At 41.2% G+C, this 18,970-nt stretch overlaps 1 protein-coding gene across 1 annotated transcript in view; it reads right to left on the reverse strand.

Moving 5' to 3' along the window:
- CDKAL1 (CDK5 regulatory subunit associated protein 1 like 1) overlaps nt 1-18,970 on the reverse strand; it is a 610,267-nt gene that overhangs the window by 486,780 nt on the left and 104,517 nt on the right. Inside the window, exon 5 of the mRNA XM_018555678.1 lies at nt 6,401-6,497. Within this exon, the coding sequence (XP_018411180.1) occupies nt 6,401-6,497 (97 nt within the window). The remainder of the gene's footprint in view (nt 1-6,400; nt 6,498-18,970) is intronic.

Consider the following 18,970-nt stretch of genomic DNA (forward strand, 5'->3'; position numbering starts at 1 on the left):
ATTTTTCAGTAAACAAAGGTATAACAAGTTTGGAATTGCACAGGTGTACAAAACCATAGACTGTTTCGGGTTCATTAATGACATATGCACAATAAAGCAATATAAATCAGAAGAAATGTTTCTCGTCTTGAACCTTGGTAACATGACAGAAGGAAATTGGCTTAGTATAACGAAAAACAAAATAAAGGAGGGAGATGGAGATAAGAATACATTTATGGTCATGGAAGGAGGGTGGGAAAGTGAGGGGTTCATGACAGAGTGGAAGTTGACCTGTGCCTAAAGCCATTGTTTACAGGTAATAGTAACTATTAAATAAGGTGTGGGGGGAGAGAGGCCACATGTTGAGAACCCCCAGGTCAAGGGTCCTAAAAACCACTCTTGGTCTCCGTGTGTGTTTCTGTGTCTCCCACATCCTCCATCACAGTATGCTAAACCCTTTGTACAACTACAGGTAAACAATGCTCTTCTCCCTCTTTCGCATTGCAAAAGGGAACTAGGCAGGGGTGCCCTTTGTCACCTCTGCTTTTTGCCTTGGCTATTGAGCCTCTAGCCTCTCTGGTGGGATATTCACCTGGCCTGATGGGGTTCTCACGTGGTAAAACTGAAGATTGGATAGTTTTACATGCTGACAACACTGCTTTTCCTGCTGGACACCCATTCCTCCCTTACCACAACGTCGTCCTTGCGGTCTACATTCACCCATTATTCAGGTTTATATGTGAATTGGGCCAAATTTACCCTACTCTCACTAGACCTCCTTCAAGTCACTCTACCTGCTGTTGCTTTCCATATTTAGGTGGTATCTTCCTTTACAAACTTGGGCATTCACATTACTGCTTGGCCTAATGATTATTTGGAGGACAATCTCTTGCCTTTACTCACCAAGTTCACAACTCAGTGTTGTGTGTGGAACAAGCTCTCAATGTCCGTGATCAGTAAAGTCAACCTTATTAAAATGATCTGGATGTACCAATTGCTCTATCTTCTACATAATTAATTGTGTTGGATTCCCCCGCGTTTTTGTTTTTTTAATAGAGTTAATTCTATTATATTCTAGGGACCTCGTTTGGAAAGGTAGACCCTCATGCCTTAAACTTGAGATTTTGCAATACCCTAAAGACCAAGGGGGATTGTCTTTCCCAAACCCCCGGGTATGTTTTTTGGCAAGAAAGGAAGGAAGATCAACCCCCAAATGCAGTGATATTCCACTCTATTTGGTGGCAGAGGTCCGATTCCCTCTTTTAGATACCCTGTTGCTCTCTAAATCTTTTCTCCCTACTGTACAATTAGTGGTAAGGTCTGGATGTCCGTCAGGAATTTGCTAGAAATCTCTGGCTTCACTATTTTCACTCCTCTCTGGAATAACCAACAGCTCCCTGAGGTATACAAGTTTACCCACTTGAAGACCAGGGTGTTATACCCCCTTCCTGGCCAGACCATTTTTCAGTATTCAGTGCTGTGGTACTTTGACTGACATTTATTCCTTCATGCAATGCTGTACCGCAATTGTACACCATTTTTTGGGGACACATAGAGCTTTCTTTTTGTTGTATTTAACCACTGGGGTTTTTATTTTTTACTATATAACAAAAAAAGTATTCTAAATTTTTGGAGGACAAAAACATGTTTCCCTTTGAAATGTTATGGAACTTTTATTAATCACCCAAATTTTTTTGGTAAAATATAAAAGATGGGGTCACGTCGGGTAAATAGACACCCAACATGCCAAGCCTTAAAATTGTGTGTGCCTGCAAAATTGCAGAAAACGACCAGCCCCTAAATTGGCCATAGGCGATGCTTTAAAAGCTTTTACTGCTCATAAGTTTAGTGTTTTCAGTAATTAATGGCCCTAACATTATTGCTCTCACTCCGACGTACACAGCGATATGTAACATGTGCAGCACTAGAGCTGCAGCTAACGATTATTTTCAAAATCGATTCGTTAGCCGATTATTAAGTTCGATTAATCGGTTAATCAGATAAACAATGAAATACATTTTAAAAAATGGCTCCAGCGATGGACTACTAGTTTGTATTGAGATTGTAGTCCATCACAGGAGCAAGTGTGGAGCGGTGGAAGTAAAAAAGTAAAAAAATAGTGTGGTGTGCAATATAGTGAAATGGAAAGTGTAAAATTATACAGCAATGAATGCAGAATGGCACCGGCTATAGAGGACTACAAATCCCAGCAATAGTACATTATAGCTGGCGGTATTCTGCATCGCACTGTATAATGTACTGTTGCTGGGTTTTGTAGTCCTCTATAGCTAGTGGTATTCCGCATTGCGATGTATAATGTATTGCTGGGATTTGTAGTCCTCTATACAGCGCAGTGCAGAATATCACCAACTATAGAGGAGTACAACAAATCCCAGCAATACATTATACATACAGTGTTGCTGGGATTTTTAGTCCTCTATAGCTGATGGTATAATATACAGTACAATGTACCATCAGCTATAGAGGAATACAACTTCCACTATCCCAGCAATACATTTTAGAGCACCATGTGGGGGGGAGTGCAGGCTTACCTGAGCAGTCTTCCAGCAACTTGCTTGAGATCGGACCTGTCCCTCACACCTGCTCCTCCTTACTACATCTCCCCGCGCACCTGTGCCGATCGTGGATGTGGGCGGGTAGTGAGTGTGAGGCGGGAAGGAGGTGCGGCGTGTAGAGCGTGGATGCGGGCGGGCGGGCCTGGCAGCGGCGAGTGTGAGGTGGGGAATAGTGCGACGTGCAGCATGTGGGAAGCCGTGAACAGGGCCAACTGATCGGAAGCCGATTAATCGATTATTGAAAAAGTTGACAACTTTATCAATAATCGATTATAATCGATTATGTCGATTAGTTGTTGCAGCCCTATGCAGCACAATAGGTGGAATCATCGTTTTCGCATGTTGGTGCACCCACTTTCTGCATTCAGGGACAGGAGAGGAGATCAAAGGGAGATCAAGTACTGAGCTCCCTTTGATCTCCACTGACAGTCGCAGCCGCCCCAGGGACAGCGGACCTCAGGACCGGCGGCAGCGACTGCGTGGCTTCACATAGACTGACCCAGCTATTTATTCTTCATAGAACTTAACGTACCCTGGAGTTCCATTTCAAAACAGGTCTTAGAAGTGCCTTCAAATGCCCCAAGTGCAGGATATAACCAGGTTCATTGATCCATATTTCATAGTGGTGTCCTAAACTGGTTCGGTATTGACAAGCAGTCCTAAAGGTTTTATGTTCCATTTTTTATGGTCCAGATCACCTTTTCTCCAATGGCTTGTTTACTTGGAGTTTTTGACTCTAACTGGGACAACTGCACTGTGACTGCTGTTTCTAGGGCCCTGTTTGCAGCACGCAGAGTTCTCATACTTAATTGGATATCCCCTACTATACCATCCATCAGATGTTGATACAGTGTTATTAAGTTTCAAAGTTCAAAAAGGTAACTGCAACTGAGGACCGGTAGAGAAAAGGCACACCGAGAATGTGCTGTCACTATCCACTGTAATTTGGGCCACAGCCGACATATATACATCACAAAAGGCCTGGAAGAGATATTGCAGAGCCCAATGCCAGAAAAACACATACAGGTATATTTTATTTAAAAAAATAGTTTAACTTATATAAGAGGTAAACAGAAGCTAGGCACTGGAATATTGTCCATGTTCTGAACTTATGGAGCACCATCTTAGAAAGGCAGCATACAACCAGTGTAATAGGTGTCCTAATGCAGGGCCCCAAAATACAAGATGCATTGCCATGCACACCTCTTAGAAGCATCACAGAATAATAACTGCTCTGCAGTAAACTGACAGATTTATTATCCTAGTTAATGTTTCATTCTAATGCCTTCATAAAGAGAATGTTCTCCTAATTGAGCCGGTCTCTAAACTGTCTCAAACTGTTTCATGTTTGAAGGGGAACCTCATGGGGGACAGCTGAGTAGCCCTGAAGTGCTTACATAAGTTGTTTTAGAATAGTGAGCGCTATGGGTCTCCTGGAGTGAAGTGAGAATCCAACAATAAGTGGTATAAAAATATATATGAATATCTCTAAGCAAACATCTTATAATGTGAAATAAAAATTGCTGAAGTGATATGTGAATAAACAAACCAAAAATCAACAATGTAAATCGACTAATAAAATTGCTTAAATATAAATAAACAAATAAATCTTCAATAAACCGTGTGTCCGTGATTTTTTCTGTATTACAGTGTGCATACAACTGCGTCTATCATCATCTGTGATGTGCTGATAGATATGCAGTGGTGTATCATAAACGTGTCCTAAACTTTGAGGTTAAATAGTGTCCAAAAGTACTCCAATCTAAAAGAGGCAAAAGCTTGAATATGTATATCCAAGAATCTTACATAAGTTGTGTATGAAACTGGTGATCTTTGTGATACTTTAAGTGCTCAGGAGGACCTATAGAATGTGTGACAGTTTGGAGGGTTTTTAATGTTGCAAATGCTGGATGCAATTACTGTGCGGTTGAGAAATTATGTGAAATGTCGCAAAACATTTGCAGTGAGTTGCAAACATGAAAACTTTGATAGAACACTTCCAAAGAGGTGCATAATTTTGCCTGTGGCTAACAAACCAGTAAACTAGATGTCTGAGGAGCACCACAAACCAAACCCAGTTCCTGAGGGCAACATTACAAGCAACTCCTGCAATCTTTGTTCCAGCAGGGTTCGGGTACGGCCTCCAAGGCACCAATGAGGACTAGCCAATGCAGACAGCTGCTGTGAAGAAACCAGCTCAAGTAGCATACACACACTATATTGCCAAAAGTATTGAGACACTCCTTCAAAATCAGTGGATTCAGGTGTTCCAATCACCTCCATGGACACCGGTGTATAAAATCAAAAAATTGTTGGTGAAAAAATGGGTCGTTCTCAGGAGCTCAGTGATTTCAAGAATGGTACCGTGATAGGATGCCACCTGTGCAATAAGTTCATCCACTACTAAATATTCCACGGTCAACTGTTAGTGGTATTATAACAAAGTGGAAGCAACTGGGAACAGCAGCAACTCAGCCACAAAGTGGTCGGCCAAGTAAAATGACAGAGTGAGGTCACCGAATGCACAGAAGTCACCAACTGTCTGCAGAGTCAATAGCTACAGACCTCCAAACTACGTGTGGCCTTCAGATTGGGACAACAACAGTGCATAGAGAGCTTCATGGAATGTGTTTCCATGGCCAAGCAGCTGCATCCAAGCCTTACATCACCAAGTGCAATGCAAAGCTTCAGATGTAGTGGTGTAAAGCACACCGCCACTGGACTCTAGAGAGGTGGAGACGTGTTCTCTGGAATGATGAACCACACTTCTCTGTCTGGCAATCCGATGGATGTGTCTGGGTTCGGTGGTTGCCAGGAGAACGGTACTTGCCTGACTGCATTGTGCCAAGTGTAAAGTTTGGTGGAGGGGGGGATTATGGTGTGGGGTTTTTCAGGGGTTGGGCTTGGCCATTTTGGACAATGTCATGCTCCCAACTTTGTGTGAACAGTTTGGGGATGGCCCTTACCTGTTCCAACATGACTGCGCACCAGTGCACAAAGCAAGGTCCATAAAGACATGGATGAGCAAGTTTGGGGTGGAAGAACTTGACTGGCCTGTACAGAGTCCTTACCTCAACTCAATAGAACACCTTTGGGATGAATTAGAGCGGAGACTGCAAGCCAGGCCTTCTCATCCAACATCAGTGCCTGACCTCACAAATGAGCTTCTGGAAGAATAGTCAAACATTCCCATAGACACACTCCTAAACCTTGTGGACAGCCTACCCAGAAGAGTTGAAGCTGTCATAGCTCGAAAGGGTGGGCCAATTCAATACTAAACCCTACGGACTAAGACTGGGATGTCATAAGAGTTCATGTGTGTGTAAAGACAGGTGTCCCAATACCTTTGGCAATATAGTGTATTTGGTTGGGGAAAAAAAATGTTGATAGAAGCGAAAAGTAACGAAAGACAAGAACAATTCCATCAGCAGAGCTGAGGAAACAGCATCCAACTTCCTAGGACATTAACAAAAACAGAGGCAGCACAGCTGTAAAAGGGGTTGGATGGGGTTGGCTTTCAACATTTTTTTTTTCCATTTGCCAGTGTCCATCTACTAAAGGTAGCTGCATAACCCTTGAGAAGTAGCCTATGATAACAACTTCTCCAGTGTAGGCTGATTCTCAAGTCACTCACTTCCAAGCAAAGCTCTACAGTTTGTAATGCTAAATAAGTTGCATTTGTTAAGGCAATTAAGATTTCCTGTGTTCTTCCTATTTCCTAAACTATTAAAACTAAAGAGAAAGCAGATTGCAGTAGATGTGTGTGGGAATATATGAGAGGTTTTCACTGCTGCTTCAGCAAAATGCAAACAATATCATTCTCCAAGTGATATATATAATCTTACCCCTATTATACTGAGGCCCTTGAGATATTCTTGACGAGGTTGAGCCTGAGGGACACATCCAGCCAAAACAACTTTTTTATTTTCATCCTGTGCCTTTCTACAAAAAAAAAAAACAGAAATAGGTAAGCATTTAAATCAAAATGAAGAGTAAGTCCTTGCTGTCAATGCATGAAATCATGTTAACAAGTACACTAATGTCGAGGAACAAATGAATCCATCTTATGTAAGAATCTGCAGACAACTTTCTTTTTTTATCACCTCCATAGTTACAGTTCTAGAGCTGATAATTTCAGCTGAATATTTTTCCAATTACAAGAAAATAGTACTTAAACAATTTCAGCAAAGTGTCATGCATTGCAGATAATGAAAAGATGGGTTTTATGAAAATTCAGACGTGTCCAGACATATGTGCATTGTGTTTTTCCCACAGCTTATTAGCGAGGCTTTATTTAATCAAAAGGGGCAAATACAGTACAGAGGAGAAATCCATGAAGTCGTGTGGGAAGTACATGCAATGGATAGTCAACCTACATTTGACTAGAGCAGAACTGTCAAAATATCGCTTGTAGCACTGCAGTACCATTACCATCCACTTTCAGTCCCAGCACCTGGTCTGGACTGACATAGTAGGTTTCTGCTACATTGACTACTACAATTCAAGCAATGTGCGGAGGCTGGAAATGTGCTTTAAAAAGGAGAACTATGAGGTGAGTGCTTTTCACTCACCTCATAGTTCTAACCGACCTGTGACAATGAGACTGTCACAGGTCGGCTCAGTACATCGAGAAGTGAGCTAACACATACCGGCATTCGCTCACCTCGCGATCCTGTCACGGCAGATAGCCGTGACAGGGGAAGGGCTGGATTCCCCCCGCTCCGATCCGCCAGCGCTGACTGGCGGGTCGGACAGGAGAGGGGGCGGGTACAGCTGGCTCTGCCTCTAGATAGGCAGAGCCAGCAGTCACTCACGCAGCTGGGCTGATCCAGACAATTGTCGGGATCCGCTTCAGCTGCGGCGTCTCAGTATACCGCGAGCTTTAAAAAAATGAGGAGCTGACATTTTAAAATGTACCTACTTTTCTTACAATGAAGAGCCAATAACTAGTAAACAACATGTAAATCCAGCAAACAGTAAAACCAGTGATGTCAGTGACCTGGGCGGGACTGGATAGAGAGCCGCTGACAGCACGGTTCTAACACAGTTGACTGTCGTATCGCATCCGGCACAAAGCAAACCCGCACTAGAGGCCACACCCCCAGGCACTATCAGGAGCACCCACCGCCACACCCCAATTCCCCTTCACTGTACTGCCTCAGGCGGCAAGGCCCTGGAGCTACCCCTGCATTGCCAGGGTCAACTGCTCATATTGGTCTAGGGACTAAGATTTAAAAAAAATACTCATCTGATCCTCAATCCTGATCTAGCAGCCATCCTCATCCTGATGCCTGGCTGCTAGACTGGGCCCACAGGCTCTTCTCCTCCAGGCTCTAATGACCGGTGAGACATCATGTCTAGTACAATGCATTCGATTTGATGATGCCAAGTGACATTTGACCGCTGGAGCGTAGGGGGAGTGGGGTGAGTGGCAAGGTAAATCATCTTTATTCTGTCCAACGAAAAACGAACAGTTAAACCTTGCCCCACTGCAAGGGTTCATTTTTATTCTGATACCCGATTGCCCCTTCCCTCCTCATCCAGTCACAGAATGTCTTGTATTATGTGAAAAAATACAATGCTTTTTGTGAATGGGTAGAAGCCGTAGTCATCCGCTTTTACTTCTCTTATTACTAGGGGTAAATTACTTGCACTGTTTTTACAATATTTAGACCCCCCCCCCACGCCCCCATATCACTATATAATCTCTAATGCAAGATACATAGTTATCAAAAGAATAAAGGTGCCTTACAACCCAAGTGTCTACCAGTCCAGTCTAGGGGAAAAAATTCTGAAGTGGCAGGATGTTTAACAATTTTCTTTAGGACAAGCTTTTTTGAAACCAAATTTCAAACACTTTTTTTTTTTCTTTTTATGAAAACAAAAAATGTGAGTCCAATCTTAAAAAAAATAAAAAATAAAAAGGAATCCTAGATCTGTTCAAAATTTTAATTGGATCAAGTATCTGCTGTGGTACAATAATGTATTTGAAAACTATTAAAGTAAATATATGAAAGCTTTTTGAAACAACTCCGGGACAAATGTTAATTGCCTCTGTAGAATATGACTGCACAATCCTAACTCTAGATTTAATGCAAACTTGCCACCTAGTGGTCAGCAGGAATTGTACATTAATGACTGTCAAAAGGTTCCACTCTTCTTGACAATCATCATACTTGGGTTCACTCTAGGCCACTGTTAAAATTTATTATGCATTAAAGCACTGAGTAAAATGAGCCATTATGTTCAATGTTATTAAAAGAAACAAAACAAAAACCATGGCCGGCAGCCAGAAGTTAGTGAACCTGAAACAGCTTTCCGATTACTACAAACCATGTCTAGGATCTCGGCTTCTACCACAGCTAGGCACCAACAAGGTTTACAAAAAAAACAGCAGCACATGTACTTTGCCAGGCTATGCCAGTGATCTGTCACATGGGAGTATTAACACTTTCAGTACTTTTTTTCTATAATCTGAGACAAAAACAGAGTAACTGTTCTGCCTTTATTTTTCTTCATGCAATAGTTTTAAAAGAACCTTGTTTTATATAAAAACCAATATTCCGTACAGACTGCCTCAATATATCCTGGTGTGATCCTAAACTCCAAAAACAGAATCTAACATAGGAAAACACTGAATGAAGTCTGTTCTGTCAGTCCATCATACAGTCGATCATACAGTCGATCATACAGTCGATCATACAGTCCATCATACAGTCCATCATACAGTCCATCATACAGTCCATCATACAGTCCATCATACAGTCCATCATACAGTCCATCATACAGTCCATCATACAGTCCATCATACAGTCCATCATACAGTCCATCATACAGTCCATCATACAGTCCATCATACAGTCCATCATACAGTCCATCATACAGTCCATCATACAGTCCATCATACAGTCCATCATACAGTCCATCATACAGTCCATCATACAGTCCATCATACAGTCCATCATACAGTCCATCATACAGTCCATCATACAGTCCATCATACAGTCCATCATACAGTCCATCATACAGTCCATCATACAGTCCATCATACAGTCCATCATACAGTCCATCATACAGTCCATCATACAGTCCATCATACAGTCCATCATACAGTCCATCATACAGTCCATCATACAGTCCATCATACAGTCCATCATACAGTCCATCATACAGTCCATCATACAGTCCATCATACAGTCCATCATACAGTCCATCATACAGTCCATCATACAGTCCATCATACAGTCCATCATACAGTCCATCATACAGTCCATCATACAGTCCATCATACAGTCCATCATACAGTCCATCATACAGTCCATCATACAGTCCATCATACAGTCCATCATACAGTCCATCATACAGTCCATCATACAGTCCATCATACAGTCCATCATACAGTCCATCATACAGTCCATCATACAGTCCATCATACAGTCCATCATACAGTCCATCATACAGTCCATCATACAGTCCATCATACAGTCCATCATACAGTCCATCATACAGTCCATCATACAGTCCATCATACAGTCCATCATACAGTCCATCATACAGTCCATCATACAGTCCATCATAAAGTCCATCATAAAGTCCATCATAAAGTCCATCATAAAGTCCATCATAAAGTCCATCATAAAGTCCATCATAAAGTCCATCATAAAGTCCATCATAAAGTCCATCATAAAGTCCATCATAAAGTCTTTTTTTTTCTCCAAATTTTTAATGCAAGCCCCAGTTGCAAAGCTTGGCAGTGCTGTTGGGCTCTGTATGCGATATACTGTATTCCAAATAAGACTTATTTGGTGGCCTATGGGGCAAAGTGCTGGTCTGAACAGCAGTACATTTCAGACCTCTTAGAGATGATGATGACCCAGGCCATACTAAATGATTAACCCCAGGGCCTAACTATGACAGAATACTTTGTATGCCTTTAAGGGCTTGGTGACTGGTGGGGTTAGGTGGCAGAGGCTGAGCCTAAAGGGTAACCTCACGGGAATAGAAGGCATGCTTAATAAATCACTATGTGTGCATTCACCTTATGTGCATGAAAATGTGTTTAGTGCAACCCTGCCCCTCAAGGCTGTCAAGTGTTTTTGACAGCATTGAGTGAAGCTATCTCAGTAGGGCCCTGGACAAGTTTCACTCCTCCGCGCTGGACTGGCGTTTCTGGGTTCCGGCCTCCTACTCTGCCGCCGGACCAGTGCTGCTGGGGCCTGGCCTCCTCTCCCGCCATGAGTGGGCTGGGGGGGCCCAAGCCACCCAAACTGCCCGGGCCCCTTACATGGGTAGCGGCCATACCCCCCTGACAGCAGCCCTGCCCATAGAGAGGGAAGTCTATATAACTCACAATTAAGTACTCTGGAATACAGACAACACAGGAAAAAAGTGAAAAGTGACAAATGAGTGGTTGCGCTAATGCTCTGGACCTGGAAAGCACTCTGTGGCTAACACACTACACAAAAGGTCTGGAAAGAGCAAACAAAACCTAGAGCTGAAAGCTAAATTCCTGGCAGGCCCCACAATCTGGTCCAGTGCGGTCAAGTTCAGCCACCAAAACTATTGCTGAGAATATGCTGATCAGGATAACTGCATAAAGAGCCCAGCTCAGCAGCATGTACATTAAGTGTTGATTGAAGAAAAAAATAAGTCTCTAAAAAAGAGACAATTAAAAGGTGGTAAAATGATTCTCAAGAGAAAGGATTTCCATCCTCCTAGGACACTAGCAAAATAATAAAGCAGGATGGAGCGGAAGGGGTTATACCTGGCTGCTCAATTGTTTTTTTTGTTTATTGCCTCCTAGAGGCGGCAGTATAACTTAATTATCTCTGAATAACTGAAACCTGTGTCACTGAATTAGAAAGAAAGGAATTACTATGGCCACAGCTGAATGGAGCCAGTTGAGGGGACTGACACAGGTTGAAACAATGGCAACAGTCACAGAAAAATTGTCCTATAAAATACGAGAGAGGACACACAAGACTTCCCACACCAACTTAATGTGGCTTGCATAGCATAAATTTAAAAATAAATAAATAATTTGCAGATTTGATAGGACCTGAAAATACTATACTGATTAGAAACTCCACTTCAGCTTTTAAAAGATCAGACAATTAAAGGAATGATGCATTGCTCTGCAGGAGTTATAATAGAACCTGCTGCAATACAGTAATTATATCCTTGTCAAGGTTTCTTACCCTTCTTCCTCCAGTTTGCTGTGCATGGCTTGCTTTGAAGCATGTTTGGCACTGTTCCTCTATGGCGCCCTCTTATGACCAAACCAGCAAACATCATCATTCTTCAACTACTCAACTCCTGGCAAATTCCTGTCTTAGAGCAATGATGCAAATACCAGTTTACTATTTAACCTTCAACTTGTCCATTCAGTCTGCACCGTTGCATGTGTTCTGATCCACCAAGTGCTATGCTATTATTTCTGTTCTCAGTGTATGACCCTGGCTTTGGCTGACTGATCTCCTGGTTCCTGACTCTGGCTTTATTTCCCATTCATCCTGCTCTCAGTGTTCATTGGCCTGGTCCGGGTGACTACTCGCTTTGGCATCAACTATGTCCTGGGCTTCCTTCATTGTTTGCCATTTTTGTTTATTGTTTTCCTCAATAAACTCCTTTTACTTTCAACTTGCACGTAGGTTTCTGTCTGGTTTCTTGGTTCTCTAACCATCCTGTACAGACTCCAGCAGACTTGCCTCTCTAATTGTCGAGTGCTAGTTCTCCTGTGAGCCCAGGGTGTCAAGGACCAGTCCCATGGGGTATGTCAACAAATGGCCCTTGGTTCGAAGGACAAAGCTGCAGGTAATGGCACCACATCATGGAAGGCACTGCCCAAAAAGGCATTATTAGGGATTAACTAGATGATTTCACTGTAAGCATCCGAATTATCGGTGGTCTTCTGGGGGACTGGACAAAAAAAGAAACCTTTGCCAACTGTTTCTTTGTGAACACTATCAATAAGAAAGGCAAAGTGCGGTAATTTCTCCAACAGGAATGCAGACATTAAAAAACATGACAAAGGCTGTAATCCTTTTGCACTCTACGAAAAAAAATATTTGTATTAATGTATTGTATACTGTGTTCCTGCCTCAGAATCTCCATTCACTTTGTTTCAGTGACAGTGGTCACTATGACAAAGCAATTAAAAAAATAAATCTTTTTTTACTGTTATCCACACTGGTCAATGAGGCAGGAAATTTGGGGGAAATTTCCCCCAAAAGGGTCAAAAACCAATAAAAAGATGTTTTAATCAATTAGAGAAAAAAAAGTAAAATTGTTGCATGTGATATAGTATTTTAGGCTCAGTAAAGATTCAAATGTAGCGGATTCTGGAGAAGATAAATGTTCTACCTTTCCCCTAATCTGCTACATTACCTTAAACCCACCAAAATGGAAGATTCATTAACACCACAAAGTTATGTACATATGTCCTAAACACACGTGTGCAACAGAAAACACAAATCGATACTCTTGATTTCTCATTAGCAATTAATCACCAGTCAATGATGATCGTTTTGCCTGTGTTGGTCTAAACACAATTTAGTTACAGCACAAATAAAAGGCAACAGCTGGAGATACAAAGGATCATCATAAAAGTGGAAAAAGTTATAGTAGCAGACATAATGTTTACTTTCTCCTAAACCTGTTTTATCTGCTTCACTGGAATCATTGCAAAACACAGAAGTGCTGTATTCATGTGTTTCAACTATAAACACAAAACAATCAGAACTATGCAAGTATCGCTTTCATGAGCAGCACACAAACTTTATCAGCTCAACCCAACAAATTTAACCTTTTATACTCATGACTAGTAAAAATAACCTTACAATTATGTGTTCACTGGTTGTTTAATCCTGTCATGGCTGGGTAAGGCTAGACCTGCTTTTATTCATGGGCCACCGACAATGCAGATCAAATTTGTGTTTTTAATTCATGGGGGGGGGGGATTTATCAAAACTGAAGCAGACCAAATCTGGAGCAGTTGCCCATGGCAACCAATAAACATCTCTCTTCAGTTTGCTGGGGTGATATGCGGAAAAAAAAAAGAGACAGAAGCAGATTGCTTGCAGTGCAAATCTGCTCCAGATTTTGAAAAATTCCCATAATTCCCCTCCATAGAGGTTTTTTTTGTTTGTTTTTGATTTTTTAAATCATTCACACTATTTTTTGAGTTGTATAGAGGATTGAGGGCCATTTAAAGGGGAATATCTGTAAAATAATAAATCAGGGCAACTGGACTTCTTGTATTTCAAGAAAGATACAGCAAGTCCAGTTGCCTTGATTTATTTTTTTACAGATTTACCATGACCTATATGAATGAGAACCTTCACAGACATTTAAAGGGGAGTTTGAAAAAACATGGCTGAAAATGTTGCTCTATTTTGGGTGTAGAGAGGCAGGGTTTGAACTTCTACTGGGCAGTTACTGATGGCTGTACACCTGACAGAGTGATCTCAACTATCGGACTGCATCAGCAATAAATCAGGACATTCTACCTGTATCCCAGACAACTGCAGAGGGAGGATGTCTCCTTGCCTTTGACCACCAAAATAGGGTAATTCAGTTTTGGGTGAAATTACTCTATAAATACTGCTATGTTTAGGTTATTTATATTAGTTCAATCTAAACTCTAGCGATGAGAAAAAAAAATAAAAAAAATCTATGCATTCCCCGCATGTCTAGGGGAGAGCTGAAGAGGCTACAATACTTACCTCACTCCATGATTTGCCAGGCTCTAGTGCTTTCCATGTATATAATTGTACAAGTAACGATAATCTGCGGATCGGAGAGAAGCTTGCCCCAGAAGCAGCGAGATTGCAGCCAGCCATGGACAGATGCAGCTGCTGCCACCCTGTCATTAACCTGAATGGGCACAGTGGCTGCATCTGTACGGACCCACCTGGGATTCCTGCCACAATAATCCTCAGGATTTCCTGAAGGAATCCCCAGACACCCATGTGAATGAGGTCTTACCGTTCCAGGGAGTAAATAGGAACTGGCAGCAAAACTTTCCAAAGTGAAGGCAACCTCACCTGCCACAGCTCCCAATTGTGACAGGTGTAAACACTTGGAGATTTCCGTTCTACTATACTTTGCCTCATTTAGCAGCCTTTTTTTCCAACCTCAAAGAGACGGCCCTTGCAAATGGGATGCAATAAAGCTCAGAGATTAGTACTGTATATTGGATAGATAGGGTTTGGGAATTTATGTTGTCCAGATTTTAGATTGATAGTATGATGTTGTCACAATAAATTTACAGCAAGCTATATGAGAAACCATTTTTATGTTGTTTTGAGAATATGTCCGGGCAATACTAAATTATAAACAGCCAACACAAACAAATAACTATCATATAAATGACAGAAAACCTAAGCCTTTCCCACAGACCCACAGGCTTAATATGTAGCATCAGATAAGTGCTTCAGCACCAAGTAAAGGTTTAACATCTAAAAGGACATGGACATACTGCAAACAGTTTTGCGCACAAAGCCCTTCATCAGCTCATCTGGATCTGCTATTTGGCCTGAAGAAGAGCTTGGTGTCCAAAACTGTTGCCAATTTGTATATGGGTTTGTGAGAGAGGCACTAGATATTCATGTTTTTGTAGTCTCATATATGGGCTGCAACCACACACAAAATAACGGCCTCCTAGACTAGAAGAGGGCATCCCAAGTCAGACCAATTAGAAAACAAATAGGGGCACCACCAGTACAGAGTCCAATGTAGTATTGTATTTATGGGGGGGAAAAAATGAGATTATATATAGATAGATCTATTTATATATACATAACCAATGTGTTTTGAGGGTCTTCAGTAGCCTGCTTCATGAGGGCTTGTTAAATACTTTGAGGGGAATTTATTAAAACTGGTGCAGGCAAAATCTGAGCAGCTGTGCATGGCAACCAATCAGCATCCACCTTTCATTTTCAAAGCTGAACTGAACAAACTGAAGAGAGAAGTTGGTCGCCATAGACAACTGTTCCAGTTTTGATGAATCCCCCCTCCTCTTGTATCTTAGTCCCTTCCAGTGTTTGAGAGGAAACAATACATAATAATAGTTTAGCAGTTAATTGTAGTTATTGGCACACAGAATATTGATCTTTATAAATGAAAGATAATATTGGACAGTAACAGGGGAGCTTCCATTTGTTTTGAAATTGCCAATATGTTTATGCCCTTTGTATGTTGGGTTAAACTTTATTTGGTGCTGTAACTACTATTGTCTGCTTGTTCTTTCCCCTCATATACATACACACACACACATACACATATATCTATATACATATATACACACACACTGAGTGGCCAGATTATTATGACCACCCCATCAGTAAGTACTTTGTTGGGCCACCTTTTGCCTTCAATACTGCGGTGATTCTTCTTGGCATTGACTCCACGAGATGTTGAAAGGTGATGCGAGGAATCTGACACCATGCCTGATGAATAGCACTGTCCAGTTCTGTGAGATTTGATGGTTGTGGAACCAGCTGCCTGATGGCTCTTTCAACTTCGTTCCACAAATGCTCAATTGGATTGAGATCTGGTGATTGTGGGGGCCACTTAAGCAAGGTAAAGTCTCCCTCATGTTCTTGAAACCACTCCTGCTCAATACGAACACCGTGGCATGGCGCATTGTCTTTTGGAAGAAGCCATCTCCATTGGGATACACCAACAACATGATAGGATGAACTTGATCAGCAACGGTACTTTGGTATGTTGTGCTATTCAGACGTTGTTCCACACGAATTAAAGGGCCCAAATCATGCCAGGAAAACATGCCCCAAACAATAACACTGCCCCCACCAGCTTGAAGGGTTGTACTCATGCATGTGGGGTGCATGCTTTCATGCTGTTCCCGCCAAATTCTCACTCTGCCATCTGCATGATGCAACTGGAAACGTGATTCATCGGACCACATGCCTTTTTTCCAATGCTCGACTGTCCAATCCTTGTGTTCCTGTGCGAATTGGAGACGTTTTATCTTAAATGAATTTCATTTTTGTATTACTTTTTTTTTTTAACATACAACTTTATTGCTATTACATGGGGGGCTAAGAAGCTCCTGGCCGGCCGTGTAATTAAAATAAATATCCGTTCTGGAACTAGGGCACAGAAAATATGAGCAAAACAATAAAAATAAAAAAAGATTTCTTATGCGTATTATTTAATGAGTCTCCATCAAATCAACAAAAGCCAGTAAAATAATTTGTTCTTTAGAAATTCAAGGTAGCCGAGGATGGGTATTAGAAAGGCTTTTACCCTTCAAAACATGAATGCTAATGAGAATAATACCTCATGGAATCTCTAAGTGAAAAGAATAAATACATTTCCTCACACATCCTTCATACTCTTCAATTAAATGAACTTTACCTTGAACCATCATTTTAATTGCATCAGCAGCCGGCTTCTGGAAATACGCTGCCATCTAAAAATTAATTTACATGGCATGTATCTCAATAAAAATGCAATTAGGCAGTATTTTCTTTTTTTCCACAGAAACTTTACCAAACAGGCAACAGATCAAAAGTAAACAGATGGGGATTTTAACTTAAGGCAAAATACACAAAGAATTTCTGCTACTCAATGCTACAATACTATAGACTGTGAAATAGAGAGAAAAAGATACAGGGACAGATCCCAGTCATATGTGGGGAGGCCAACAGACTGCTATTCAGCTACTCAGTGGAGAGAAAATGCTAGATCAAATATTTTATCATTAGAGAAGCAAATTAAACCGTGATCAAACTGAATAATCAGTCATTTGTCGGCAATTCTGCTTAGCCCACTAACCTGCTCAATGGGGTATTCTAGAGATGTTATCACTAGTTCAATGTGTTACAGAATTATTAAACTGAATGGCTGAGGCGTGGGTGCACTGTCTTCCAAGACATGTTTAGCATTTGAACTGGAGGTGGGGAGAGAAATAGCATTAGTGAATTCATTTGCTGATTTCATTATAGGCTTGTAGCATTAATAATTATTCCCAAAACGGCAGATCAATTCAACATACTAGGGATTTTAAAAATATGCATGCAAAAAGGGAATCGGACGTGAATCAGTCATCTGACTCCAGGGCAAAAACAAACATTTATTGGTCAACGTTTCGATGAGACACTGCTCTTAAAGTGAAATTAAACCCTCAGATTTTTTTAACATAAAACAATACTGTAATGTGCGCCTTACTGTAATCCATGGTTGTTTCCCTTCTCTTTGCTGCTCTTCCTTTTAAATCCTCATGGCTTCTCATGCTTGGGAAGAACTTCCCTTTTCAGCTCAGGGTCTCTTCCTGTAGTGCTGGCTCAGGTTTCAAGCCCATACAAACGTATACACAGACACCGTGTATCCATTCCTGAGACAAGGCAGTCTGCTGCAAAACAGAAGTTCTGCCCAGCATGAGAACAGATACAAATTTAAAAGGAAGAGCAGCAAAGAGAAGGGAAACAGCCATGGATTACAGTAAGGCACACATTACAGTATTGTTTTATGTTAAAAAATCTGAGGGTTTAATGTCACTTTAAGACGAGCAGTGCCTTGCCAAAATGTCTACCAATAAATGTATAATTAATGTTGCTTTGTTACAAGATCTGTGAGTGCCTCTGCCACTGGACCTTTTTTTTCCCCACGTGTGCTCCCATCTGCACTGGTAAAAGAACACTGGAAAAATGGTCTCCGGGCCCGCTACTACTGTAATGGCTGACTGCAGCAAAACTGACTGTACACTTCGAACATTTGTTCTTGCCATCATGGAGTCATCTAATTTTATGTAATGTAATGGTTTCTATTGTGCCGAGTACATGCGCATTAGGATATGTTTAATTATTCCAGGAAAAAAGAAAGAAAAAAAACACATTCAAGGTTGAAAGTGAACATCGAATAAACCCCAGTAACCATTAGAAACTTCTGAACTAAAATTCTATGGTCAGCTGTAGGCTAGTTTAAATACCAGTTCTAGTGGTTCTAGCGTCAGATAGTGTCCCTCTGCGCTATTAAAAAGGTAAAAAGTCTGGTATTGCTGGAGAGTGAGTGCTATACAGGTTGGTATGGTTGGAAGAAGTACTGTGTATATGATGTGAAGCACTACATATTTTCCAGAATGCATTTTTGCAGCACTGAAAATTGTGTAACCAATTTGGCACTAACAATAATATACAGTACAACACACAGTATAATAATAACTAAATAGCAGAAAGCATTTTACATGAACATTCTAAATCTATTTTACTAAAACTGATTTCAGTAGTAGTTGTGGTTTGCAAAATCACCTACTGGCTTCAGCAACTAAAGAGTGTGGCCCTGTTCCTTTTTTTTTTACCATGGAGACTATGCTTTTGTCTACATTAGGCTTTTGCTACCCCTGGTAATATCTCCACACTAGTTAATTTAAAAGAGAACCATGGGATAAA

Source organism: Nanorana parkeri, unplaced genomic scaffold, assembly GCF_000935625.1.
Source record: "Nanorana parkeri isolate BGI_ZX_2015 unplaced genomic scaffold, ASM93562v1 scaffold208, whole genome shotgun sequence".
NCBI classification, from domain to species: Eukaryota; Metazoa; Chordata; class Amphibia; order Anura; family Dicroglossidae; genus Nanorana; species Nanorana parkeri.